At 46.5% G+C, this 26,579-nt stretch overlaps 1 protein-coding gene and 1 long non-coding RNA gene across 15 annotated transcripts in view; one reads left to right on the top strand and one right to left on the bottom strand.

The window, feature by feature from the left end:
- Positions 1-1,761: 1,761 nt before the first annotated feature.
- LOC122464499 lies at positions 1,762-22,506 on the bottom strand. Its single transcript, XR_006288589.1, has 4 exons — positions 22,322-22,506; positions 19,066-19,077; positions 16,416-16,422; positions 1,762-1,773 (listed from the first exon to the last, which is right to left on the bottom strand). It is a non-coding gene; the product is annotated as an uncharacterized LOC122464499 (long non-coding RNA).
- Positions 14,472-26,579, top strand: part of PPP4R1 (protein phosphatase 4 regulatory subunit 1) — a 90,583-nt gene continuing 78,475 nt past the window's right edge. For 2 of the 14 annotated variants that reach the window (XM_043539882.1, XM_037892864.2), the window contains exons 1-2: positions 14,534-14,902; positions 15,151-15,195. In XM_043539882.1, coding sequence (XP_043395817.1) covers positions 14,896-14,902; positions 15,151-15,195 — 52 coding nt within the window. In that variant the 5' untranslated portion in view covers positions 14,534-14,895. Of the gene's footprint in view, positions 14,903-15,150; positions 15,196-15,445; positions 15,665-16,673; positions 16,702-26,579 lie in introns of those variants that run through there. The other 12 variants (XM_043539881.1, XM_037892859.2, XM_043539874.1 and 9 more) reach the window with 11 other exon arrangements.

Genomic DNA, 26,579 nt, shown 5'->3' with positions numbered 1-26,579 from the left:
GTGGCACCTTAGAGACTAACAAAGTTATTTGAGCATAAGCTTTCGTGAGCTACAGCTCACTTAATCGGATGCAGTCTGTCTATTATTACTTGAAACCACTTAAATCCTACTTTTTATACTTAATAAAATCACTTTTGTTTATTAATTAACCCAGAGTAAGTGATTAATACCTGGGGGAACAAACAGCTGTGCATATCTCTCTATCAGTGTTATAGAGGGCGGACAATTTATGAGTTTACCTTGTATAAGCTTTATACAGAGTAAAATGGATTTATTTGGGGTTTGGATCCCATTGGAAACTCGGTGTCTGGGTGCTGGAGATAGGTGACTTGCTGAGCAGGTTTTGGTTAAAGTCTGCAGCTCTGGGGGCGTGGACCAGATCTGGGTCTGTGTTGCAGCAGACTAGCGTGTCTGGCTCAACAAGGCAGGGCTCTGGAGTCCCAAGCTAACAGGGAAAATGGGCTCAGAGGTAGTTTCAGCACATCAGGTAACAGTCCCAAGGGGGTCTCTGTGACTGAACCTGTCACACCCTGGATACTACTTCCCTATTCAAAGTGGTACATACATAAATACTATAATTAACAAAACTAAGAGAGCATGTGCTCCTTCTGAAGTTCCAAGTTATAGAAGCCACAGATGGAATATTCTTATGTATTTAAAATGAATTTCCCTTTAACGATTATAGAAAAATAATCTGATACATTCTAAACAGAGTAATTTATGTTTAGCATGCATTATTACCAATCTATATGGTTTGAAAAACAGTACAAAAAACAAATATAGGGAACACAAAATGGGTCATTTTAAGCAGTCTCTCCCCATTTAGTTAGTACTTTCTATATAAAGAGTCTGATACTGCACCACTGGATTCTGAGAGTTTTGCTATTGATTTAAGTGGAAACAGGATTGGGGGATCTAAATGAGGGGGTAAGGGAGAGAAAGGAACCTTCTTCGAAATAACCTGTAGGAATGAAGATAGCAAACTTGATCCGTGGGTCACACTTAGCTGTTCAGCAGTCCTCTTTTTGTTCGGTTGTTATTTCTGCATTGCTGGCACTCCATGAAGTTAAATGTTGCTACTGAATCTTGGAAGAATATTTTCCCTTAAATTCAATTTTCAACTTGGCAGGAGGTAGCCTGGCACATATACTATTGTAATGGGGGATTTTCTTGAAGTTGGGAAGTTCCATCACTAGATTTTAAGACAATAGGTCAGAATAAAAGGAAATGTAGGGGAAGTTGTGGCCTGTAGACTCCACTGACTTAACTTAGGATTGAAAAGGATTGAATCAGGCCCTTAGACATTTGAGGAAAGGCCTGTGATATATGAATTTTACAAAAAAGCTTGTCAGATTGAATCATTATGACAAAGGAAAAACAGATTCTAGGCAACAAATTATTTACAACATCTAAGGAAAATAACAGATTGATGTAAATAAGCTATTTGTGAGGCATACTGTCAAAATCATTAGGCCAAATATTAAACTACCCAGACTTTGGTCCTGTTACATAAGAATGGCCATACTGGGTCAGACCAATCTAGCCCAGTATCCTGTCTTTCAACAGTGGCCAGTGCCAGATGCTTCAGAGGGAATTAACAGAATAGGGCAATTATCGAGTGATCCATCCCCTGTCATCCAGTCCCAGGTTCTGGAAGTCAGAGGTTTAGAGAAACACAGAGCATGGGGTTGCATCCCTGACCATCTTGGCTAATAGTCTTTGATGGACCTATCCTCCATGAACTTATCTAATTATTTTTTGAACCTAGTTATACTTTTGGCCTTCACAACATCCCCTGGCAACGAGTTCCACTGGTTGACTGTGCATTGTGTGAAGAAGTACTTCCTTATGTTTGTTGCAGACCTGCTGCCTATTAAGTTTATTTGGTGACCCCTGGTTCCTGTGTTATGTTAAGGGGCAAATAACACTTCACTGTTTACTTTCTCCATACCATTCATAATTTTATAGACTTTTAACATATTCCACCTAAATCATCTCTTTTCTAAGATGAACAGTCATAGTCTTTTTAATCTCTCCTCATTGGGAAGCTTTTCCATACCCCTACTCATTTGATGCCCTTCTCTGCACTTTTTTCAAATCTGATATGTCTTTTTAGAGATGGGGTGACCAGAACTGCAAGCATTATTCCAGGTGTGGCTGTACCATGACATTATGATATTTTCTGTCTTCTTATCTATCCCTTTCTAACGGTTCCTAACATTCTGTTAGTGTTTTTTGACTGTGGCTGCACACTGAGCAGATGTTTTCAGAGAACTAACCATGATGACTCCAAGATCTCTCTCTTGAATGTTAACAGCTAATTTAGACTCCATCATTTTAGATGGGATTTTTCCCCCGAATGTGCATTAGTTTGCACTTATTAACATTGTATTTCATCTGCCATTTTGTTGCCCACTCACCTAGTTTAGTGAGATCCCTTTGTAACTCTTTGCAGTCAGCTTTGGACTTACTTATCTTAAGTAATTTTGTATTGTCTGCAAACTTTGCCACGTCACTGTTAACTTCTTTTTCCAAGTCACTTATGAATATATTAAACAGCACTTGTCCCAGTATAGATTTGTGGGGGACCTACTATTTACCTCTCTTCACTGTGAAAAATGACCATTTATTCCTACCATTGGTTTCCTCTGTTAATTAGTAACTGATCCATGAGAGGCCCTTCCCTCTTAACCCATGACCTCTTACTTTACATAAGAGCCTTGGTTTGGGATCTTGTCAAAGGTCCCTCATTTGGACAATTGGTTTAAAAGTAATGTATGTATTCACTTTTCTGGGTATTTTCAACATCAGCAAAAAGGAAATTGACAAAATAATAATAATAAAAGAACGGTGGATTACTGAGGTCAGTATTTCTAGAGAGCACTATTGTCAATGATGGTGCATTTTTTAGGGAAAATATAACTGCCCTATGAAGTCCATGGAGTGTTCAGCTAATGAAATCACTAGCTTGATTAACATTCTTAGCCTTCTCATTTCGAATAGAAAGTGCCTTGTGCTAAGAATTATTCTTTATGACAGTGGACTGAGCCATACTTTACACTCAATGGTAAAGGACTAGAGAAGAATTATTGCTTTTGTTTAAATTTAAATGATATGTTTTCATTAAAAACAAATAAACAGCAAGAATAAACTGCACCCCTATGGATTGTTTCACAACAGATTTTTAAATTAGTTTGTCTTTTGAAATTACAAGGTATCTGGCTCATAGTGAAGACATTGGGATGCCTTAACTATGATCCCAAGCATAAGTGCATCGAGAATCTCAGTGGTTTATAAACTTATACTAGAGGTCACTGATTAAAGCAGGAGTTCCCACAACAAATTATTTGGTGGCCTCACAGTGCGGCCACCAACTCTTGCTGGTGACCGCTCTGCCAATTTTTTTCTAAAATACTTAAATATGCACTGTGGTAAACCCGGGACAAACAGCTACAAAAGGGGGGTTGTAATTATCTCCCTATCCACTGAGAAGAGAGAACCAGGGGGCAATAAGGTTCAGCTGGAAAAGGGGTTGCTAGGGAACCAATTAGGTTCAGCTGACTCCAACTACTTGGGATCTTTTTAAACCCTCCCCTGGGTGGTAGGAGGGGCAGAGTGAAGGAGTGAGAGGAGCAGGGAAGCTGCCAGTAGGCTGTTTGCAGGAAGACACCAAACATTCCCAGTAGGGAGGCTGCACTCGCTCCCCAGGAGGGAAGGAAAATAAGTGTAAGCAGTGTCAGGATGAGCTCCACCCTGACATCTGGTGGTGAGGTGTGGCAAGTTGTGGAAAAGAACTTCAGGGGCTGATCTCATTTGCATAGGCACACCCACCCCGCCTAGAATGAGGCCATAGCTGCCCAAATGGTCACTTTGGCTGCTGTGGGATCCCCAAAAGTCTCTGTCCCTGGTCAGGGCAGCCCCAGAGTTCAAAAGTTTATCTACAATGCTTTACCTCCCAACCTGTGTGGAGATGGGGGCGGAGGTAAGAGGCACCTTACATGATCTGAAGCTGACTGCCCCACAGCTCCATAGGCCTTCGCTCCGCTCCGCTCCGCCAGCCGCCCCACAAACTGCTTTGCTCAGCTGCGCTCTGCTCTGCGGCCCACACGCAGCTCCCGCCGTCCCACGAACTGCTCCACCAGCCAATCCATGAACTGCTCCGCGTCCCACCAGCAGCTCCCGCCGTCCTATGAACTGCTCCACCAGCCTGTCCACAAGGCACTCCAGCCATCCCGCAAACTGCTCCACAATATATCTTCAGGCTCCCCCACTACTTAACACAACGCTCAGTGATTTCAGCTCTTAGTCAGTTCAGCTCTTTGGTGAATTCAGCTTGTAGTACGAGAGCCTCAGTGCTGGTGCGCTATTAGCCCAAAGTGAGCTCAGCAGCCTGTAACTAGATTTCTAATGAAATCAAAATTAGCTCTGATATTCCACAGTGGAGAGAGGAGGAAGTGCAATTAGCATGTAAGGCCCTCACCAAGGGGCCCATGCCACCAAGTATTAATACTTATCCCCAGCCTCTCTCAATTCACAGAGTTTTGGAACCCATGACCCTTGCCTAGCGAGTACTACTTAGTTGATGGTGAGTCCCTCCATCATAACAAAAGGCCAAGTACAGTTCCAAGCACAGTTCCCATAATCAGGGTAATAACAATTTATTCTTCCTGCCCCAATAACAGAGACACTGTGGATCCCACAGCAGCCAAAGTGACCATTTGGGCAGCTATGGCCTCATTCTAGGCGGGGTGGGTGTGCCTATGCAAATGAGATCGGCCCCTGAAGTTCTTTTCCACAACTTGCCACACCTCACCACCAGATGTCAGGGTGGAGCTCATCCTGACACTGCTTACATCCTCCCCCCAGCCGAGAATTTGTTGTCCCGACAAATCACACTCCCTTTATACCAACTCATTGGTTTCCTCCAAAGGGCCTCAGGAAGCCCACTTTAGCTTCCACAAGCCTGGGTGCTAAATGTATTGGCTCCTCACTAGTCACCCCAGGTGCATCATAAGTTAACCGTTTTATTGGTCTTATCACCCTGTCTCGTCTATTGAGAATCTCTGTTGCCGAGGTAGGGGAACATCCTCTTGAGTGACGGATGGAGAGGCTTCCTTTGAGGGTCCCTTGGCTACTGGCGTAGGCCCCTGCACTCCTAGTTCTAACGCTGGAGGGTCCAAGGTGCCCAGGACATCCTCTACCTGTGTGTCTCCACTGTCCAATAACCTGTGTGTGTCATCACACGGGGGTCTCATCAGCGGCACAGGGGTGTCAGAAATGGGCCTAAATAATTCTGCCATGGGGTTTAGGGCGGAAGAGGGAAAACTCTTGTTTGGTTCAGCTGATCGAGACTGAAATCTTGTCTCCATCCCAGGATACACCAGGGTTGTGTCTTCCTCCTCAGATTCACTCAGACGTGCAGAATAGGGGTAAGTTAGCTGCACAGGGCCCGCTGTCTGTGTTGGATGGCGGCTTTGGTCTAGCACCTCTGTTCTGCCCGGCTGCCCTGTCGTGGCCCATCTCATAAGGGGTGCTTACCAATTCCCCCACAGGGAGCAAAAGGTTTCTATGCACTGTCTTTATTTGCCCTGGACTGTCTTCAGGTTTGATCTTGTAGACCAACAGATCTCCCAGCTTTTCCATCACCAGGTAAGGTATTGCCTTCCATCTGTCAGCTATCTTGTGTTTGCCAGCAATACCCAAATTTCGCAGCAGGACTCTGTCCCCCGGCTGGAGCTCCTGTGAACGCACTCTAGCATCATATCGATGTTTGTTGCAGTCTGCGTTCTTCCGAGCTGCAGCGGTAGCTAAGTGATAAGCATCCCGCAGCTTTTCTCTTAGTCGGGATACATATTGCTGATGAGTTTCATAGCTATCTCCATCCTCTGATACACCAAAGCACAAGTCTATGGGTAATCTTGGTTCTCGCCCAAACATCAAGAGATATGGGGTGACTCCAGTAGCATCGTTCTTTGTGGCATTGTAGGCATGCACCAGAAATGCAACATGCTGGCTCCAGGTTGCCTTCTGCTCTGGTCACAAAGTTCCCAACATATCTAATAGGGTTCGGTTGAACCTCTCTGGCTGAGGATCACCTTGGGGGTTATAAAGCGTTGTCCTAGACTTTTTAATTCCTTCTATCTTCAGCACCTCCTTCAGAAGGTGACTCTCAAAATCCCGCCCCGATCAGAGTGTATCTGAGCCGGGAATCCATAGACTGAGAAATATTTGTCCCACAATACTCGAGCGACGGTGGTGGCCCTCTGATCACGTGTGGGATATGCCTGTGCATACCATGTAAAATGGTCAGTCACTACTAGAATGTTCCCGACATTCCTCTTGTCTACCTCTACAGACAAGAAATCAATGCATACCAATTCCAAAGGTTTGTTGCTGGTGATGTTCTTGAGATATGCAGCCCTCGTGGGCAGAGTTTTCCTTTGAACACATCGAGCGCAAGTTTCACATTTCCTGCGAACATCTTCAGCCATTCGGGGCCAATAGAACCTACTACGAATAAGTTCCAGGGTCCTCTCCATCCCTAAATGCCCAAAGTCATCATGCAGGGCCCTCATGGCCAGGGCTCTGTACTTTTTTGGCAGTACTAGTTGTGCTCGTTGTTTTTGTAAAGGGTCGGTGGTCATTCGGTGTAGCACTCCCTGAATCAGTTTTAGTTTGGTCCATTCTCTCAATAGTAGTTTACCCCCCGGGTTAGGTGGGACAACCGCAGCGGAGCTTCGCCCCTCCCTTTTGGCAAGTAGCGTATCACGAATGTCAATATCTTGCCGCTGGGCTTCTTGCCAGTCAGCCGCATTGAGCATGGGCAAAGGAGATTGGTCCAATGCAATATAGTTCACTGAAGCAGAAGGCATGCATTCAGGGGGCAGGCCCAAAGCTTCTGCAACACATCCCTGAAGGGTCTCATGGGCCTCTGGCTCTCGGCGACTCACACTGCAAATAGCTCTCACTCCATCTGTGGGTATCACAGCAACTTCTGGAGCCTGCGGACGCCTGGACAATGCATCTGCATCTACATTGCTTCTCCCTGATCGGTACTGAATGCTGAACTCATAGCTAGCCAAGGCGGCCACCCATCTTTGCCCTGTAGCATCCAGCTTAGCACTTGTTAACACATAAGTCAGTGGATTGTTGTCTGTCCACATCTGGAACTGAGCACCATACAAGTAGTCTTGAAATTTCTCAGTGATGGCCCATTTCAAAGCCAAGAATTCCAGCTTGTGGGTGGGATAGCGAGTTTCACTATCATACAATCCTCGGCTGGCAAAGGCTACAGGTTTACGTTTGCCTTCCACTTCCTGGTACAGGACTGCTCCCACACCCTCCAAACTGGCATCAGTATGCAGGATAAATGATTTGCTTGGGTCAGCAAAAACTAGGACTGGAGCATGAGTTAGGCAAATAACGATTTCTCGAAAAGCCCTTTCACATCTCTTATCCCACCGTGGCCCAAATGGTTCAAAGGAGCCATAGTGTCTCTGCACAGGAGGCTTTGGGGATCTCCCCTTATTCTTGGTCTTAGATTTGTTCTTGCTGGACTGATGTCCCCTGGTAAGATCGTTCAGAGGCCACAGAATCGTAGCATAGTTTTTCACAAATCTGCGGTAGTAGCCACTAAATCCAAGAAAGGTCTTGAGTTCTCTGTAGTTACTTGGACGTGGCCATGTAGTGAGTGCTTCTATTTTATCAGGATCAGTACTCACACCCTCTTGGGACACGATGTGACCCACATACTTCACTGAGGTTCTGCAGAACTGGCATTTGTCAATTGAAAGCTTCAGACCATAATCCTCCAACCTATCAAGCACTTTAAGAAGTCTTTCTTCATGCTCCTCTAAGGTTTTTCCAAACACAATCAGGTCATCCAAATAAACTAACACTTGCAGTAAATTCATGTCTCCCACAACTTTCTCCATGAGACGTTGAAAGGTGGCAGGTGCTCCAGAAATCCCTTGGGGCATGCGTTCGAACTGATAAAACCCTAATGGGCAGATGAAGGCTGTCTTCTCCTTATCTTCTTCTCTCAGAGGGAGCTGGTAGTATCCACTTCGAAGATCCAACACAGAGAACCACTGGCTTCCCAGCAAACAGTCTAAGGCATCTTGCACTCGAGGCATAGTGTACTGGTCGACCACAGTACAGCTGTTTAGGGTGCGGTAGTCAATACACATCCGGATTTCCCCATTCTTTTTACGGACTACCACAATGGGTGAGGTGTATGGGCTGCAGGACTCTGTAATGATGCCATTCGCAGCCAGCTCCTGAAGATGATGTCGCACATCTTCCATCTCAGAGAGAGCAATCTTCCTAGATCTCTCCCTGAAAGGTCGAGAATCATGTAGTCTGATATTGTGCTCTACTCCTTTTGCACATCCCACATCCCACTCATGCAGTGAGAACACCTTGGATCTTTCACAAAGTTTCTTCCTCAGGCAATCTTTCCAGTCCTCGGACACTGGTGAATCTCCAGAGTCAAACTTTGCTGGGTCTATCGTCGGAACTTGAGTTTCACACTGGGGTTTTACAATCGACTCAGGCTCAAAGAGGTCTGCTATCTTTTGTCCTTGCTTCACAACAATATCACGACTCGTTTCATTAGCAATCAGTATAGTCACCCTTTCCTGGGCTTCAGCAGGTAGGGTTATGACTCCACTGGGGACCAGCACTCCTTCAGGGAGCTCTCCTCCCATCGGCTGCTCTATCATTGCTAACGTCCATTTACTGCCTTTCAGCCAGGTACTCATGACGAGCACTTCTTGCTCCGTCCTTGCAGGCACTACTAAGGGGGTCGTGCCCGCGTACTTCAGTGCCCCAAGCGGTAGCTCAGATGTGTCCCTTTTAGCGCTCTCAATTTTCCTATAGGCTTCAGCACAAAGCGTATGGATCATCAGGGTATTCAGGTACTGGTCCCCAGCCCGCCTTCTGCAGTAATCCGTGAGTACCTTGAAGAGACTGGAGTTGGTCCCTATCAGCACAGACACATCAGAAGTCCCTTTAGGGTCAGGGCATATTAAGGCAGCTGTGTCTACCTCTTCTCTTACCCCAGCAACCTCCTCTGGGAATTCCAGGTGCACTATGACATACCCTTGGTAGGGGTATTCATCCATGCTGAGGCCACACAGGCCAAGGCCAGTCAGTGGCTGTATAGGCAGGTGCCTAAGCATCTGTTGGTAGAATGACTGAAATATAATAGTCACTTGAGATCCAGTGTCAAGCACTGCTTTACACTCCACCCCTTCAATCCTCACCATGACCTCTGCTCGAGGCCCTATCAGTCCTGCGGGGATCCCAGCTGGACAGTCTTTTCTGGGGGAACCTTCAAATCCTGCAGACCTGGGGGGTCCCCGTCCCCAGACCCTCTGGCAGCTACCGGATCTCTCCCAACTGATCCTCAGCTTTCCATACACTAAGGAGGGGTTTTCTTCATTACAGCACTTGGCAACACTGTGTCCATCCTGACCACATCGGTAGCAGAAGAATTGACCTTTCCCCCTTCACCTGGGTGGGATGGTGGCTCTAAGTGCGGGCTTCTCAATCGCCACAGTTTGAGGCTTCTTATTCCTGGAAGTCTTAACTCGGTCAACGGTACTTTGCAGCTCAGCTATCCGTTCCGTCAGGACCTGCATTTGTTGGGCAAGTTCCTCTCTGGTGCTCACCATCAGTACACTGGCCGTTTGCAGGGGTGTTGTGCTGGCTGGATCCGATGTTTGGGCTTCCCAAAACTCACTGGCAGCCTGCCATTCTTCATCTTCTCTGACCTCTTTTATCAGCTGGGAGTAACTTGGGGGATGTTCCTGTCGTTCTCTTAGCTGGAGATGAAGTAGAATCGGGTTCTGATACTGAGTTCCTCTTACAATTTGAGCCAGTCTGGTCTGATCCATCTGCTCAGCAGTCATTCCTCCCCTCATGACAGCTCTCTGAAGCAGTCTCTCCAGTCTCTGTATGTAGGCTGAAGCCTTCTCGCCCCTTTGCTGTCAGGAATTAAGGATCTTACTGTAGCTGTCTTCAGGGCCCTCTACGCTCCCAAAGGTGTGTTCGAGGGCCTCTAGGCAGTCCTTCACGCTGACCCCAGGGTCAATGAGCTTCAGGGTGCGAATCACATCTAATGCTGGGCCACCAAGGTTCTCTATGAGGCATCTTCGCTTTTCTGCATCTGGTACGGCTCACTCTTGCAGCATTTCAGTGGTATGCTCTAACCAGGGTTCAAACTCCTCCTCCCCAGCAAATAATCTTAACTTATGACAAGAGTTTGACGCAGCATGGGACAGCACAACCTTTTCCAATGTTTGCCCCAGAGCTTTTGTCCAATCATCAGCCGAGGCTGCAGCCTCTGAGCTAGAAGCTGCTGAGCCAGGGCCCAACAAACCTGACATATTAGCCATTATACAAACAGTAATTTCCTCAAAATATAAGCACAAACAAACAAAATATAAATTGTTTCCCAATGTAGTGGATCACTCAACAGGTGCTTGCGAGGGGTACTGACCCAGGGATCCCGGACGAGCCCCCAAAAATGTCTCCCACAACTTTCTCCAGGAGACGTTGGACTTTTGGGACTTTGCGTGATTTGGGGTTGCTGGACTCAAGAACAAAAGGGAAAGGGCATGCCCCAATTTGCTTGGGGTGGGTTTTTTGCTCATGGGTTGTGTTATGAATCCTGTTGGTGGTGTTTCCCCAACATAATGCCACATTGTTTCTCTCTGTTATTAAAAGGCTTTTTGCAACACTCAGACTATGTGCTTGTGAGAGGGGAAGTATTGCCTCTTGGAGGCGCCCAGCGGGGGTAGTATATATTTGTCCCAGGTCACTGGGTGGGGGCTCGAGTCGGTTTGCATTGTGTTATTGGAATGGATCCCCTAGATATTGAACCCGGCCCTTGTTGCTGCCAACTCTGACAGGCAGAAGGGTTACATAGGCACAAGGGACTGACTGAGGAGAGGAGTAGCAGGACCCTGTGCCACCTATAAGGATTCGCCTTGCCCCAAACCTGAGTCTCCAAGGCTAAAAAGGACTGAGCCTACTGAGGCAAACAAGGTATTTTGCCACAGCACATATACTTTTTTCCTAAAGTTAATTATGTCCAAATCATTGTAATTTATTTACATAGGTTTTTTTGCACACTCAATAATAAAAATAACATACAGTCGTCTCTATTCTTTATGGGACCTATACAGAAACACAAATAAGGTGTTTTATGTTTTGCTTTTTTTGGTTGTTGTTGGTGGTTTTTTGGGTTTTTTTAGACTTGCTAGCTAGTGAATCTGCTACTGTGAAAAGTGATATTAATAAATATACAAATATCACTTTTCACAGCAGATTTACTTAGTCCTGGCAAGCTGGGGGACAAATTAAGCCTTAGATGAGGAGGAGGAAGGAAGGTGGAGAGGGCTAGCGGCAATGGGGGGTGGGAGTGAGCCCTGGGGCTGGAGCCTGAAGCCCTGAGGCTAGAGCCCGCTGCCACATGGCCAGAGCCTGCCACCACCTCATGGCTGAAGCCCAGTCCCCATCTTCCTGGGGAAGGTGGGGAACTCATACTGGTTGCCTGCCCCTAGGGTGACCAGATGTCCTGATTTTATAGGGACAGTCCAAATTTTGGGGTCTTTTTCTTACATAGGCTCCTGTCCCGATTTTTTACACTTGCTGTCTGGTCACCCTACCTGCCCCTACAGTGTTTGTGGCTCCAGAAGGGGGCCTGGACCCACCCCTGGTGATAGCCCTGGGGGAGGTGCAGCTGCTTTGTCCCCTCTCCCCCCATCATCACCCAGGAAGGTGTGGCCACAAGAAAAGCCCCTGGTGGCCCCGTGCAGCCACAGTGGCAGCATTTGAGAAACCCTGGATTAAAGTATGAATGAGTCAGCAAATCCCCTCCTTGCTGCACTGTGACACCTCTGGAAGATCCCTCTTTGTGGAATGATATCACAAAGTCCAATTTTGGCATTTTTGTGTCACCCTCTGGAGCATGCTGTAGTATTCTAAAAACCAATGATGCAACCTAACCTCGAACAGTGAATTCGGTTTTGGTTATCTCCACTCAAACAGCACTCTGCAGGCACGAGTAGTGTAACTGAGGGTATATAGTTTACCCACTGCTCATTTGGGGAACATGGAATTTAGGTTACCCACTTCTTCTTCTTTTTTTTTTTTTGAAACCACTATGACATTGGCAGACAGAGTGAAGGTCCAGAAAAGTGATTAGAAGGATAGGGAAGAGGCTTCCATATAAATACAGAATGCCAAGTAAGACAATAGTGGCAGTGCCGATGGGCAATAGTATCAAAGCCAAACAACAGGGAAATAAATCCAGTGCCAAATAAGTGTGTGGGTGGTGAAGGGGGCAGCAATAGTACCAAGCAAAGGGGAAAGGATGTCAGTACCAAGTATGTGGGGAGGGAGCAACACTGCAGTACCAGCTTAGGGGAAATTCATGTCAGAGCCAAGTAACAGGAAGTAGTCCCAAGTGTGTGTTGGTCTGGGGTAAAAGTGCAGTGCCAGGGCCCAGCGTGCGGGATTGGGTGAGTGGGTGCAGTGCCAAATCCCAGTGTGCAGGGCTGTGGGGGATGCAGAGCCAGGGCCCAGTGTGCAGGGTTGAGGGAAGGAGGTGCAGCACCAGGCCAAAGGTGCAGGGTTGAAGGAAGGGGGCACCACGCCAGGGCCCAGCATATGGGGTTGGGATAAGGAAGTGCCAGGGCCCAGCATGGGGGTTGGAAGTGCCAGCCCACAGCGCCAGGGCACAGTGTGTGGGGCTTGGGGGAAGGAAGTGCCAGGGCACAGCGTGTGGGGTTGGGGACAAGGAGACACAGCGCCAGGGCTCAGCGTGTACAGTTGGGGGAAGGAAGTGCCAGGGTGCAGCTTGTGGGGTGGAGGGAAGGAGGTGCAGTGCCAGGGCAGCGTGCAGGGTTGGGGAAGTGTCAGGGCCTAGTGTGTGGGGTTTGGTGGAAGTACCAGGGCTGGGGGAAGGAAGTGCCAGAACAGGGGGCAGTGTGTGGGGTTGGGGGAAGGAGGCACAGTGTGTGGGGCTGGGGAAGTGCCAGGGCCCAGCGTGTGGGGTGGGGGACAAGGAGACACAGTGCCAGGGCTCAGGGTGCAGAGTTGGGGGGAAGGAAGTGCCCGGGTGCAGGTTGTGGGGAGGAGGGGAAGGAGGCGCAGCGCTAGGGCAGTGTGCAGGGTTGGGGAAGTGTCAGGGCCTAGTGTGTCGGGTTTGGGGGAAGTGCCAGGGCACAGGGCTGGGGGAAGGAAGTGCCAGAGCAGGGGGCAGCATGTGGGGTTGGAGGAGGGAGGCACAGTGTGTGGGGCTAGGGAAGTGCCAGGGCCCAGCATGTGGGGTTGGCAGAAGGAGGCACAGTGCCAGGGCCCGGTGTGCGGGGTTGGGGAAAGGAAGTGCCAGGGGGCAGTGTGTGGGGTTGGCAGAAAGAGGCACAGTGCCAGGGCCCAGCGTGCAGGGTTGGGGGAAGGAAGTGAGTATTGTGTATCGCCAGGGCGCACAGTGTGTGGGGTTGGCAGAAGGAGGCACAGTGTGCAGGGCCCAGCGTGTGGGGCTGGGGGAAGGGAGTGCCAGGGCACACAGTGTGTGGGGTGGCAGAAGGAGGCACAGTGCCATAAAGCGTGCGGGGTTGGGGAAAGGGAGTGCCAGGGCACGCAGTGTGTGGGGTTGGCAGAAGGAGGCATGGTGCCAGGGCCCAGCGTGCGGGGCTGGGGGAAGGGAGTGCCAGGGCGCGCAGTGTTTGGGGTTGGCAGAAGGAGGCACGGTGCCAGGGCCCAGCGTGCGCGGTTGGGGAAAGGGGGTGCCAGGGCGTGCAGTGTGTGGGGTTGGCAGAAGGAGGCACAGTGTGCAGGGCCCAGCGTGCGGGGTTGGGGGGAAGGGAGTGCCAGGGTGCGCAGTGTGTGGGGTTGGCAGAAGGAGGCACAGTGCCATACAGTGTGCGGGGTTGGGGAAAGGGAGTGCCAGGGCGCGCAGTGTGTGGGGTTGGCAGAAGGAGGCATGGTGCCAGGGCCCAGCGTGCGGGGCTGGGGGAAGGGAGTGCCACGGCGCGCAGAGTGTGGGGTTGGCAGAAGGAGGCATGGTGCCAGGGCCCAGTGTGCGGGGTGGGGGGAAGGGAGTGCCAGGGCGCGCAGAGTGTGGGGTTGGCAGAAGGAGGCATGGTGCCAGGGCCCAGCGTGCGGGGCTCGGGGAAGGGAGTGCCAGGGCGCGCAGTGTGTGGGGTTGGCAGAAGGAGGCACGGTGCCAGGGCCCAGCGTGCGGGGCTGGGGGAAGGGAGTGCCAGGGCGCGCAGTGTGTGGGGTTGGCAGAAGGAGGCATGGTGCCAGGGCCCAGGGGGCAGGGGGCAGGGTGGGGGGAAGGGGGTGCCAGGGCGCCCAGAGTGTGGGGTTGGCAGAAGGAGGCACAGTGTGCAGGGGAGGGGAAGTGCCAGGGCCCAGCGGGCGGGGTTGTAGGGGGTTAGGGCCCAGCGGGCGGGGTTGCAGGGGGTGGAGGGGGGGGAGTGCCAGGGCGCAGTGCCCGGGCCAGGCGGCCGTTGGGCTGGAGAAGAAGTGCAGAGCCAGGGCCAAGTGTGAAATAGTCCCCGCGCCCGGGGGGCAGTGCCGGGGCAGGGTGCGTGCCCTGGCTGCCCCCTGTAGGGCCGGGCGGGTCCCCGGCCGCTGCCCTGGAGGCGGCTCCGTGAGTCAGTCAGGAGCGAGGGGCGGGGAGGGCCGCGCTTGTGTGACTCTCCCTGGCGGAGGCGGGAGCGGCGTGTCCGGCTCAGACCCCTCCCTCGCTCGCTGCCTGCGAGTCTCTCTCGGGGACACTCGGAGACGCCGCCAGCGGGCCCGGACCGTACGGCGCCTCCCCTCCTCCTGTCGCGGCGGCTTCCATGTAGCACCGGGCGGGGGGCCTACGGCAAGATGGCGGGTAGGTACCAACCGCCCTCCCGCGCGCCGGGGGGACCCTGGCACCGCCCCACATCCCTGGCTATGCCCGGGCACGGGCAGCGCCCCCTCCCCCTCCTCAGCTCCGCCTGCTGCGGGGAGCGGCCCTTGTGTGTGCGGGGAGCGGGCGGCTGTGGGGCGACGTGCGCCCCCCCCCCGTGCATGGAGGCGGGAGGGGGCCGGGGGGGCGCGTCGAGGCGGCGGGGGCGTCTCATTGTGTCTTTCCCCTAGATCTGTCGCTGCTCCAGGAGGACCTGCCGGAGGAGATCGACGCGTGTGAGTATCGCCGGCTCCCTGGCCCCACACAGGGGCTGCGCCGCCCCGGCCGGGCGGGCGGTGGGGCAGGGCGGAGGGGCGGTGAGCCCAGGGGCGGTTCCATCACACGCGCCGCCGCCGGAAGCTCCGGGCATGTCGGGGCCTTGGATGAAACGGGGCTGCAGGGGCGGGTAGGGAGCGAGGGTCTGCCCCCGGGGGTGCGGGGAGCTTTTTTTGCGGTGGGTTTTTGGCTTCTTGCGTTTGATCCTGTGAGCAAATAGCTTAAAATGTGAAAGCCCACGTTGCATTGTGGGAGAAGGAGGAGGTGGCCATGCTCAGCTGCTGCTGCTTCGTCCCTACACGTGTGTGTGGCCAGCCGGCCGGCCAAAGTTTTCCTCTAATAATGTCTGCGTAGAGGTAGGGAAGGGGGGACCGGGGACAAGCAGGAGCTGCTGGGCTGATGAGTTGTGGGGAATGCAGTAGTTGGCAGGTGCTGCTGCCTGAGATTTCTTGGCATGTTATACTATAAACTCAAAGGCAGATTATTTTAAGAAAATACTTGCAGACAGGTTGTGTTTTCCCCTTGTTTTAAGGTTGCTTGGCATGCTATGTACTGGGCTGTCGTACAGTTGATTGGATGTGTCATACAAATTTAAAGCTTTTTAGGCTTTTGTGTTCAGTACTGTACATATCTTAGTGAGAGTTTGAGTGTACCTTTATGTGATGGGCTGTAGCTCTGTAGAAACAGGATTTCTGAGGACTGATGCTGTGTTGAAACTGAGGGCCTTTCTGTAAGGGGCCTAGGAGACACGTAAAAGGCAGTGTTAGAAAGGTTTGTTTTGGTGGTGATGTTGCATGTGAGACATGGAAAATGAACTAACTTGCATGCATTTCTTTCTTGAATCCTCTTCCTTTGGAAGGGATGGGAAAGATCTTAGTGTTCGAAAAATAATTAATCTTGTATAGTTGTAGTACTATAAAAGAAGCCTCAAAATGCAATTCAGCATTAGTAACGGGATGTATGGTTCGTTTTTGTTTAAAACAATAATAAAGGCAGTGATGTGAAGTTTATGATAATAGCTGTGTCTTCAGCATATGTGAACTATAGAATGTAAAAAGGTTTCAGAGTAGCAGCTGTGTTAGTCTGTATTCACAAAAAGAAAAGGAGGACTTGTGGCACCTTAGAGACTAACAAATTTATTTGAGCATAAATGTGTTAGTCTCTAAGGTGCCACAAGTACTCTTTTTCTTTTTGAGAATGTAAAAAGTAATCTACAGTAAGAAAGTACTATTGGGACGTGACTATTAGAAAACTCTGGTTAAAGTGTAGAGCTGGAAACATTAAAACCAAGTTAATTCTAAGGTAGGGACGAAAGAATACTTAGCATGTTATATGGTTAACAAATCCTTCAGATTTAGGCCTCAATCCTGCAACCTGCTTTGTGGGCAGACCCATTGACTTCAGTAAAGTCCATACAGGCACAGGAGCCTGCCCAGAAGGAGCAGCTTTCAGGATGGGGTACCTAGGTCGGTGAAAATAAGCGTTTAAGAAATTTAAAACTGTGGAAATGTTTCTATTAAATTATTTTTTCAACAGTCAAGCAGAATTTCAGTTTTACAATCGCTGCAGGGTAATATTTGTGTAACACAGTATATCAGCGTTTTGTCCTGTGTTCTTTCTGCTTTTTCATAGTAAACTACTTTTCAAGAGAGAGCCTCTCTTGTAAGGCTTAAAAACTGTTACAAACTATTTTTTTTAAATTTAACATTCCTAGATATTGGATTGATGTGCCTTTAATCTGTGTGGGATATTTCTGTGAATAGTTAAGGAATTTTTAAAATGATTTGACGTATTACTTTTCCCTTTAAAAATGCAACTTTCTTGACTGCAAAAGACAAAAGTTGGATAAAAGAGATTGTAGGTCTTTTACGAGGTAGCTAGAGGAGAATATTGATATACTTTCACACACCGCACACACTTTGAATCTTTGCCCTGTTGTTTCCAAAGAGAGATAAAAAAATCATGGATTTGCCTTAAAAAAGAAGAAATAACAGTGTCAGAACTCTTGGGGATATAAGAATCAAAGATCAGACAAGAGCTGTCCTAGAATTCTGAAGGAAGTATTCAGACAGCTAATAAAAATATTCAAGACCTTACTGGGAAAGAGGGAGGTTCTGATGTATCAGAGAGAAGTGGATAATTATTTTTAGAGAAGAACCAAGAACCTGGATGAAACCAGATTACACGGCATAACGTAGGAAACAATTCTATATTGTCAAGGGGACTAGATTAGATTATTTTAAAGGTCTTTTACAATTCTAACTTCTGTAGGTTTCAGTAGTTGTAACGTTGACTTCAGTAGTGGGATTATCCTTGATGTGAACCAGAGGCATACTGGGAACACACAGGCTATACATTGGTTAAAAGGCATTGTAGATAACCATGGATTGGAATTCTTTGAACTAGTGGTGCTTTGTAGCCACAAGCAACAGCTGTTCCAGTCAATTTACAAACTTAATTTTATGAATTAATTGCAACACTTGGGATGGGGTTTTACGCTCAGGTGTGAGTGAACTGGAATCTACAAAGGCTTATACAAGAAAAGACAGAAAGCCATGATTGTAACAGCTGACCCAGTTCAGACAGTTGTGTTAACACCATCATACAGTGCAGTGGCTCTCATTTTTAAATTATCCCAAGGCCCCTCTTTCCAGCAACAAGCTGAGAACTGGTTCTAGGACATGTTTCAAAAGTCCCAGAATGCACTCATGCAGTCTTGGTCATAAAAAGCTTGTTATGTGAATGCATCCATATAATTCTGTTAAAAACAGTCTTGTTTTGGATATGCTGAATTGTTGCAAGGATAAGCAAGACAAATGTTAATATATTATTATCCCTGTAGTAAACTATGGTATAATTTATAGGTCAACACAATTTTTTCATAAAAGGATATGGCAATCTAATAAATGTCTGTATGTTTGAAATGAGCTCAACTAACTGGGTGTCTGGGAAACAAAACTACCTAGACTTTTTGAAAATCTTTGATATTAGACCAATTTAAAAAACCTTGTCTATAAAACCTGGCAAGTATGTGATCAGAAAAAAAAGGAGTGATGAAGAGTACTTGAGTATATAAAGAGCTCAGTTGGATTTCAGAGACATGAAAAGAAAAGGAGTACTTGTGGCACCTTAGAGACTAACCAGTTTATTTGAGCATGAGCTTTCGTGAGCTACAGCTCACTTCATCGGATGCATAGCATATCGTGGAAACTGCAGAAGACCCACAAGTACTCCTTTTCTTTTTACGAATACAGACTAACACGGCTGTTACTCTGAAAAGAGACATGAAAGTATGTGTTGATGGAACATGTGTGAATTAGGAGGTGACTAGTTAAATATCACAGCTTATTAGTGGGTCCAATTTTGCCCTTTCAGTGAACTGGAAGAAAAATGTTCAGCAAGCATGAAATGTTATGATTCCAAACTGGGAAGTCTTTTTTTTTTTTTTTTTTAAGAAAAAGTACTATAACTTTGCACTGAATATGGATAGATAAATTGATTATGGAATTAAAAGTAGATATATTTAAGGTGAGTAAAAATACTACTTATTAGTCCTGTTACAAAACAGCAGGAGAAAGCTTGGGGGTTAGTGGTAAATTAAATTCCACAGTGTTAAGACACTGTCAGATATAGAATATCTTTAAAATAATAATTTTGTAGAGGATATATACTATAGTCCCTCCAGAATTAATTTTAAAATGTCCACTTAATCAAGGTCTTGCATGTCACTAGGCAGTTTGTGTCTTCCCTATGTCATCATACTTGCACATCAGATAATATTCCTATTAAATATACGATTTTAAAAGTATTCTGTTTTTGATTTCTCAGACTTGACAGTATGTCTTTAACAGCAGGTGACACTGGGAAAATTTGCTGCCAGGCATTCATTGATGGACATATAAGTCAAAGGAAATGTTTCTAGTACTTTAAAGGAGACTAGCAAAACTACTTTTGGATTACTTTTGGTGTAGTGCTGGTTGCTATATAGACATGGGGAAAAATACAATGGGTACACATAGAATAAGGCCCCAGACTACAGAATCTTGTTCAGAAGTATTGTGTCAGGGAAATCTCGGGGACCAGTCATTGAGAAACACTGGCTTAGAGTGTGGCGAATGGCCATGGGGAGATTATATTCAAAAAAAGTAATGTGAGTCTAATGTCTGCATGTCTATTTTTTAAAAAAATAATTAAATGAAAGGGAAGTGTCTCAAGATACTAGTAATGCGATAATGGAGTTTTTCACCCCTGAGTTCCCAGTTTGAATCCAGCCTCTGTTAGTAGTGACCTGAAAGTTTTACCATGTGGCTATTATATAAATAAGGTTTGGTCTTCGCTGTGGGACTTACATTGACATAGCTGTGTGTCAAGGGTGTGAAAAATCCACACTTGAGAAACATAGCTGTGCTGACCTAACCCATGTGTAGACAGTGCTAGGTCAGTGAAATGATTCTTCCATTGACCTACCTACTACTTCTTGTGGAGTTGGATTATTTATTCCGATGGGAGAACTCCTCTTGTTGGAGTAGGTAGTGTCTATGCTGAAGTGCTACAGCAGCACAGCTGTAACTGTGCCGCAGTGGTGGTTTAAGCGTAGACGTACCCTAAGTTAGTACTTCTAGTTTTGTTTCAAGTAGATGGGTATCCACATCACAGCTTGGACTAACTGATGTCTTTGGGCCACTTGGCAACTGTGCGGATGGAGACTGAATAGTAGTTTTCACTTCAGATCAGGTTGGTGATCTGTTGGAAGGGCTTGTTCGCACTGGTGCAACTTGTATTGCGTGTGTCTATTAGATAAGTGGAATACTGCCATCTCTTTGGTTTTCAAGCCAGCATCTGGCACAGTCATGGAAAACACAATTCAGTGGAAATAATGACTTTTATTTAAATTGTTTGCTTTGTGTTTTGGAAATTCAAATAGACTAGCTTGGACAATGGCACTAATCAGAGTACTGAAAAGCAAGCAAATGGCATAAATGATAAGAAGTCAATTGAAATAAATTTAAATACTCCTTCCAGTAGCTAAAAAGCCTGTAAGACAGTGGTGAGCAACCTGTGGCCCATCCGGGTAATCGGCTGGTGGGCCGCCACACAGTTTATTTACATTTGCATGGCCTGCAGCTACCAGTGGCTGCGGTTTGCTGTTCCCAGCCAATGGGAGCTGCGGGAAGCAGCGCGGGCTGTGGGCCGCAGGTTGCCCACCACTGCTGTAAGATCATCCTTAAGCAGTTTTTTTCCAGTGCACACATCCAAGGCTTCACATGTCAGTACAAGAAGCTGTAATCAAAATTGTCATGATGCCAACTTTTTCTAGTTTGTTCATTGCTATGCCCATGATGTTTGTGTGTGTTCTGAAAAGATGCATAATTAGAATCCTGAGTGTGAAATCATAATAACAATGTGATATCAGCTTTCAGCACTGCTGCCATATTGCTGCCACATATGCACTATAAACTGGCATGATACAAGCACTAAATGTGGGTAAGTCATTGGAGTTCACCCTTAGCTACTCCCTCTGGTACACATGGTATCAGTAGGACCTGCTTGCACTGGGGCCTCTTGGCTCTTCCATATTAGTTTCATTACAGGGGAAGAGTTAACTAGGAGTCCTTGAGTTCTGTGGTGCTTTTAGCAGCTGTTTGTGTGCAGGGAGTCAGGAAATAAATTTTTTTTTTAAAGTTTAATTTCACTACAGGTAGGACTCAAGCTCTTTACCTGCCACTAGACATGTAGCACTAACTAGTGGTTACAGCACTAACCACTGATGCCATCAGAGTTCCTGCTAACTCAACCTCTGCCTGGCACTCTGTTATTCTCACCTTGAGGGCTAAGTCGCTAGTAATTCTGGTAGCATGACAGTAGTACATGTTTTGAACATGTTGCTAGTGTTTGTACTAGCATTGTTGCTGTCTAAAGGTAGTACTCGGAGTTAGTATCACAATGCTGCTGTAATTCTAGCTACTGCTTTGTAGGACTGTCATGCTCATTTGGTAATATATTTGGTTTTTAGTGCTCAAAGGCATACTTATTAAGTCTCCAGTTTTCCTTGGACCAGACCTGCTTGGTCTTCTGATTTTTGGCTGCCATTTCTTGGGCTCCTGAATGCACGCCTGAATGTTCTGAGAAGTGGGAAGATCACCAGCAAATGAGGCTGACGTGCGCCTTTCTCATACACTTCTAGTCTTTATGATCTCAACTGAGTTGCTCCAGTCCAGGGCTGAGACCCATATTAAGGAGGAGCTGTGGGGAGAGGGATAGCTCGTACTTGGTATGACACAGGCAAATGAGGTCCCTTCTTGGTCCTTCACACAGATGCCACAACCCCCCCCACGAGGGGGGGTCAAAGAGGAGATTATTTTCCAGCCTCTACCTCTTCCCTGCTGCTGCTGCCAAGCCCCACAGCATTAAGCAAATCTGCTTCTTTTACCGCTACACCCACCTTGCCTCTCCTGAGTACCCCTGAGTTGAGGGCACTGGCTCCTTCTCTCTCCCTTCTCTTGTTTCCTGCTGCTGCTGATCACCCCTTGGTTATGGGAAACAGGTACTTTCCTTCCCAGGGAAAATGCTCAAAAGGAGAAGTGCGGGAAAGAGAGACAAAGAGGCAGATAGGGGTGAGGGGAGACTTGTCAGAAGGGAACTGGTGAACGTGTGTGGCTAGAATGTTTCACCTCCACTTTGTCAGTAAGCAAAAGTAGAGACTACAGGATGCGGGGATAGCATACCTGACTTTCTCTGTGTGCAGCGGGGACTTTGTACAAGTTGTTGGGAGGATCAACGTATGGCTAGTGACACAGCAGGGCCTTGTGACTCACAGCTCCCAGAGAGAGTGTGTCACCCTAAAGGAACCAGGAGTATCCGGTTTCTGCTGCTTTGGGGTGTGTAACATGAATGGAGTTAACATGGTTTTTTTAACTTGGTTTGGGTGGGACAGTGTCAATATTCCCTCAGAGTTTTTTCCATCCATGTGCGGAATGAATATTGTTATGTGCATCAATATCAAGGTGATGTGCGCCACTAGTAGAAACAAAAAACATAAAATAGAGAGAGAGATTGATGTGTGTGTGCGTATTAAAAGAAAGTGACCATAGGGATAATTACTCCAGCCAGGACAGGGAAGGCAGTTTAGAATTCACTACTCAAAGAATAAAATTTAAGCATAAAGAGAGAAATAAAATTATGAAATGCATAGACCAGTCAAAAAACTAAAATAACAGCATTTTGAAAGAATAAAATTACAGACAATATATGTACATTGCAGGAAGTACCAAGAAGTATGTGTTGGGAACTGTGTGTGTGTGTGTGTGTGTGTGTACTGGCTGCTGGGAAAGTGTATGAGAGACTGCCATGTCTCTTTAAGCAGAGAGGCACTCACCAGTCTGAAGGCTCCTTCAGTTGCTCCGTCCTGCTCTTGAGCCCTGTCTGCCCTCCCCTGCTTTGTGGAGATGGGGTACGTGAGCAGCGGGCAGGGGGACACCCTGATATCAGCACCCCCCTTGGCTCTGCACAGCGAGCAGGACGGTCCCGGGAGCAACTAGCCAGGTGCTACAAGGCAGAGGGCAGGAGTAATGCTGCTGCAGAGCAGCAGGGGGCACCGAACATAAGTCACTGGATGTGCGCGGCTCTACTAATCAATTGTGCCGCACTTGATTGACTCTTGGGTGGCCATGCATCTGCGTAGCTTAGAGGGAACATTGGAGAGTGCATTTTCCCTCATGACCATGGTGCCTTAGGCTCAAGTGTGTAAACTCATCTTTTGCTTCAATTTCACTAGGCCAAAACAGGCACCAAAATATCTTATACATTTTTTTTACTGACTTTTATAGCACGCCTGTCTCTGCAGCAGAACAGCTAATACTGTGGTGAGGGCTGAGAGAAGTGGTAAATGTTTTTTTCTTTATAAATAAAAGCAAATGGAGTGATATATATTCATTATTACTCAGTTAAGGCATACTATAATTTGCATAAAACCTCCAGATTTTTGGACCCTCAGGCTTAGCAGATATGGCAAGGTCAGATACCAAAACAATGTCACCATTAACGCAATTAATTTCTATATGGAAGTTATTCCAGATTGTTTGAGAATAGAAATTATTGGGTGACGTGACTGTCCTCCCCTGGTAAATGTGTCCATTTAGGTGCTTTTGTGGTCCCTGTCACTATAGTATGCAAGCATCTCCCATATAGTTAAAAATAGAAATAACAATATTTGCTTCCTCTCCAGGCTCTAGGATAGGTAACTTCTTTAGTTTGTGTGTGTGTGTGTGTGTGTGTGTGTGTGTGTGTGTGTGTGTGTGTGTGGGAAGAGGGTTACAGGGGAAACCTTATTAAGGTAGAGGTAAATCAAAGAATTGAGTTCTGCATTTAATTCTGAAAGTGGTGATGGCCTTGACCACTTCTGTCTTTTGTAAGAGTGAATACTGTAGGCTAAATTCATCTTAAGTGGCAGTTCATGCATTCACAAGTCTCGTCCTATTGGTCAGAGTTTAGGCCTGGTCTACGCTAAACTTAGGTTGGCCCAGCTGCGTTGCTCAGGGGTATGAAAATTCCAAACCCCTGAGTGAGATAGTTAAGACAACCTAACCCCCAGTGTAGACAGCGCTAGGCCAATGGAAGAATTCCTCTGTTGACCTAGCTACGTTCTCTCAGAGAAGTGGATTACCTATGCTGATGGGAGATTCTTCCTATTGCTGTAGGTAGTGTCTACACTAAAGCACTACAGCAACACAGCTCCAATGCTGGATCTGCGCTGCTGTAGCATTTCAAGTGCAGATAAGCCCTTACTCTTTCAACAGAATATAGGCCGTTATGAGTGCAAGAAGGAGTGATCTTCAAACTAGCTAGGGCCGGTCCCTTGAAGGACTTTGAATATCAGGATAAAGATTTTGAACTTGATTATTTGGGGCATCAGGAGCACTGAGGTGATACTTTCATAGTCATTTGTGTTGCAAAGCAGATGGGCAGCTGTATTTTATAGGATGTGGCTCTGTTCCTAGATATAGAGACCAGAAATGCATGGATTACTGTGGTTTGGAATTTATTCAAGATTGTTTATAAGTGGTCCCTTTTATGCTCCCTTTTATTTTGTAATTTTGCTTAGTAAAATTACAAAGCAATCACAATCTTATTCTTAGCAACTTACTGCCAATATTAACATCAACAGGTGTTGAGGTTGTATTTGCCTTTCATTTTGCTCTACTGTAGTCTAATTTGGTGGAAAATTCATGTGTTCCCTAGAAAATCTTCTTGCCCATTTTGGTAATGGGACCAGTATCTAAAACAATGAAAGGCATCTGGATCAGGCTGGCCAGGAGGTGAAATTGGTCTCTTCGGTGTATTATGTGAGATAGCTATACATACAATATATATTTATATCTGTCTATCTTTCTATCTTTATATATATCTATATATCATAACAACAACAACAGTCTACTTAACAAACAAGATCTCCCTATTATTTAAATATGATGATCAGTTAATTTGTAAGGGCACGGTAGACCAAGAGAATGCTATAGGGATACAGAATGGAAAATGACAGATGTAAAGGTTAGTTTCAAATAACATTGTCAGAAGTCCTGATATACTTTACTGTTGTATGTTGCATAGCTTTGGAAATTAGAAAGACATTGCACACCCTGGAACACTTGCCTTCTGGTTCCTGAGTTACCACTATACAATGTGTTCTCTGAATCTTCATGAGAAGCTATTTTGTAAGGTGGAGTACATAACAGGTGTGGATAAATTTAAATTTAGTTGTGTCTGTGCTACAAAAAAGTCTACTGTAGTAGAGCCATTTTTGTGTATCTCAAAAAAATGTGGCGGTGAGCAATCAGAGTGGGTTTGGCAAACATGGTCTTATGCCCAGATATGGTCAAAATGTTTTTTGAAAGTCATTTTCAAATCAAGATAGTAGTAGATAGTAATGAAAAATTAAGTAACTTCTGATCATTGGTTATGATGAGTTATTTATTTTTATGTTGTGTTTTTAACGGTTACATGGCCTTCTGTCCTATCTATAGTACAGAGACAATGTAGATGAGGTTATGTCTTTTACTGGACCAACTTAAAAGATAGAAGATACTATCTAACCCACCTTGTGTCTCTAATATCCTGGGACCGACACGGCCACAACTGCACTGCATACTATCCATAGTCCGGCTTTTTAACCTCAAGTTTATAACCAGTTAGATAACTGGTTGTCTCTAAATGTAGTTTGTTTCAACACATAGCATGGTTAAAGATTAGTTAATTATGGCTGCTAACAGTGTTAAGTCCTTGTTGTAGGACATGGATATACGGGACATTTTAAAGAGAATCCCAGCATACCTTTAGGCGCTGTACAGAGATATAGAGAGAGAGAGGTGCTGCTCTGAAGAGTTTATAATATAAGTAAAAGAGGCAAAACAGACAAATAGTGGAGGGAAACAGGTAGAGAGGTGAAGTAACTGGGCTAAGGTCACACAACAGGTCAGTGACAGAGGAGATCTGGTTTCTGTTCCTGGTTGACTCCTAATCCAGCTCTGCCTACTAAATCCTGTTGTCTCTCCAGTGGTGCTCAGGTGATGTCAGCATAGTTTTAATTTGCTCTTCAAAGCAAGGCATTTGGTCATTTTGGATGGTTGTAGTACTAATGTGGACAGAAAGTGCTGGCATTGGAGGTATCCCTCTCAGTACTGTCCCACAATACCTCTCCCACTACTCAGAGGAAATTTTGCACTCTGGGTATATGATGTTTCATTGAGATTTCAGTTTTCCTTAGCCCTTCTTGTTTCACTTGTCAAACGTAAGCACTTACAACTTTCAGGGAAAAAATAGCACAGGGAGAAGATGGGGAACTGTGCAGGGACCACCACAACACAGTTCTTTTGCAATGGCTTAGGATGTGTTATGTGTGGACATGGTGCTTGGTATACACCTGAAACAGGACAGCTATTGTGGATGCAATGTTCTGTTACAACTTCTATAAGTGGTGCTTGGTTTCTGCATGCAGTATTCAAGATGTGGGCATACCATGGATTTATATAGAGGCAAAATGATATTTTCTTTTTATCATCTGTCCCTTTCCTAATGATTCCCAACATTCTGTTCACTTTTTTGACTGCCGCTGCACATTAAATGGATGTTTTCAGAGAACTGTCCACGGTGACTCCAAGTTCTTTCTTGAGTGGTAACAGCTAATTTAGATTCCATGATTTTATATGATATTTTCCAATGTGCATTACTTTGCATGTATCAATATTGAATTTCATCAGCCATTTTGTTGCCCAGTCAGCCAGTTTTGTAAGATCCCTTTGTAACTCTTGGCAATCTGCTTTGGACTTAACTATCTTGAGTAGTTTTGTAT

Source organism: Chelonia mydas, chromosome 2, assembly GCF_015237465.2.
Source record: "Chelonia mydas isolate rCheMyd1 chromosome 2, rCheMyd1.pri.v2, whole genome shotgun sequence".
NCBI classification, from domain to species: Eukaryota; Metazoa; Chordata; order Testudines; family Cheloniidae; genus Chelonia; species Chelonia mydas.
This window is presented reverse-complemented; position numbering and strand designations above follow the sequence as displayed.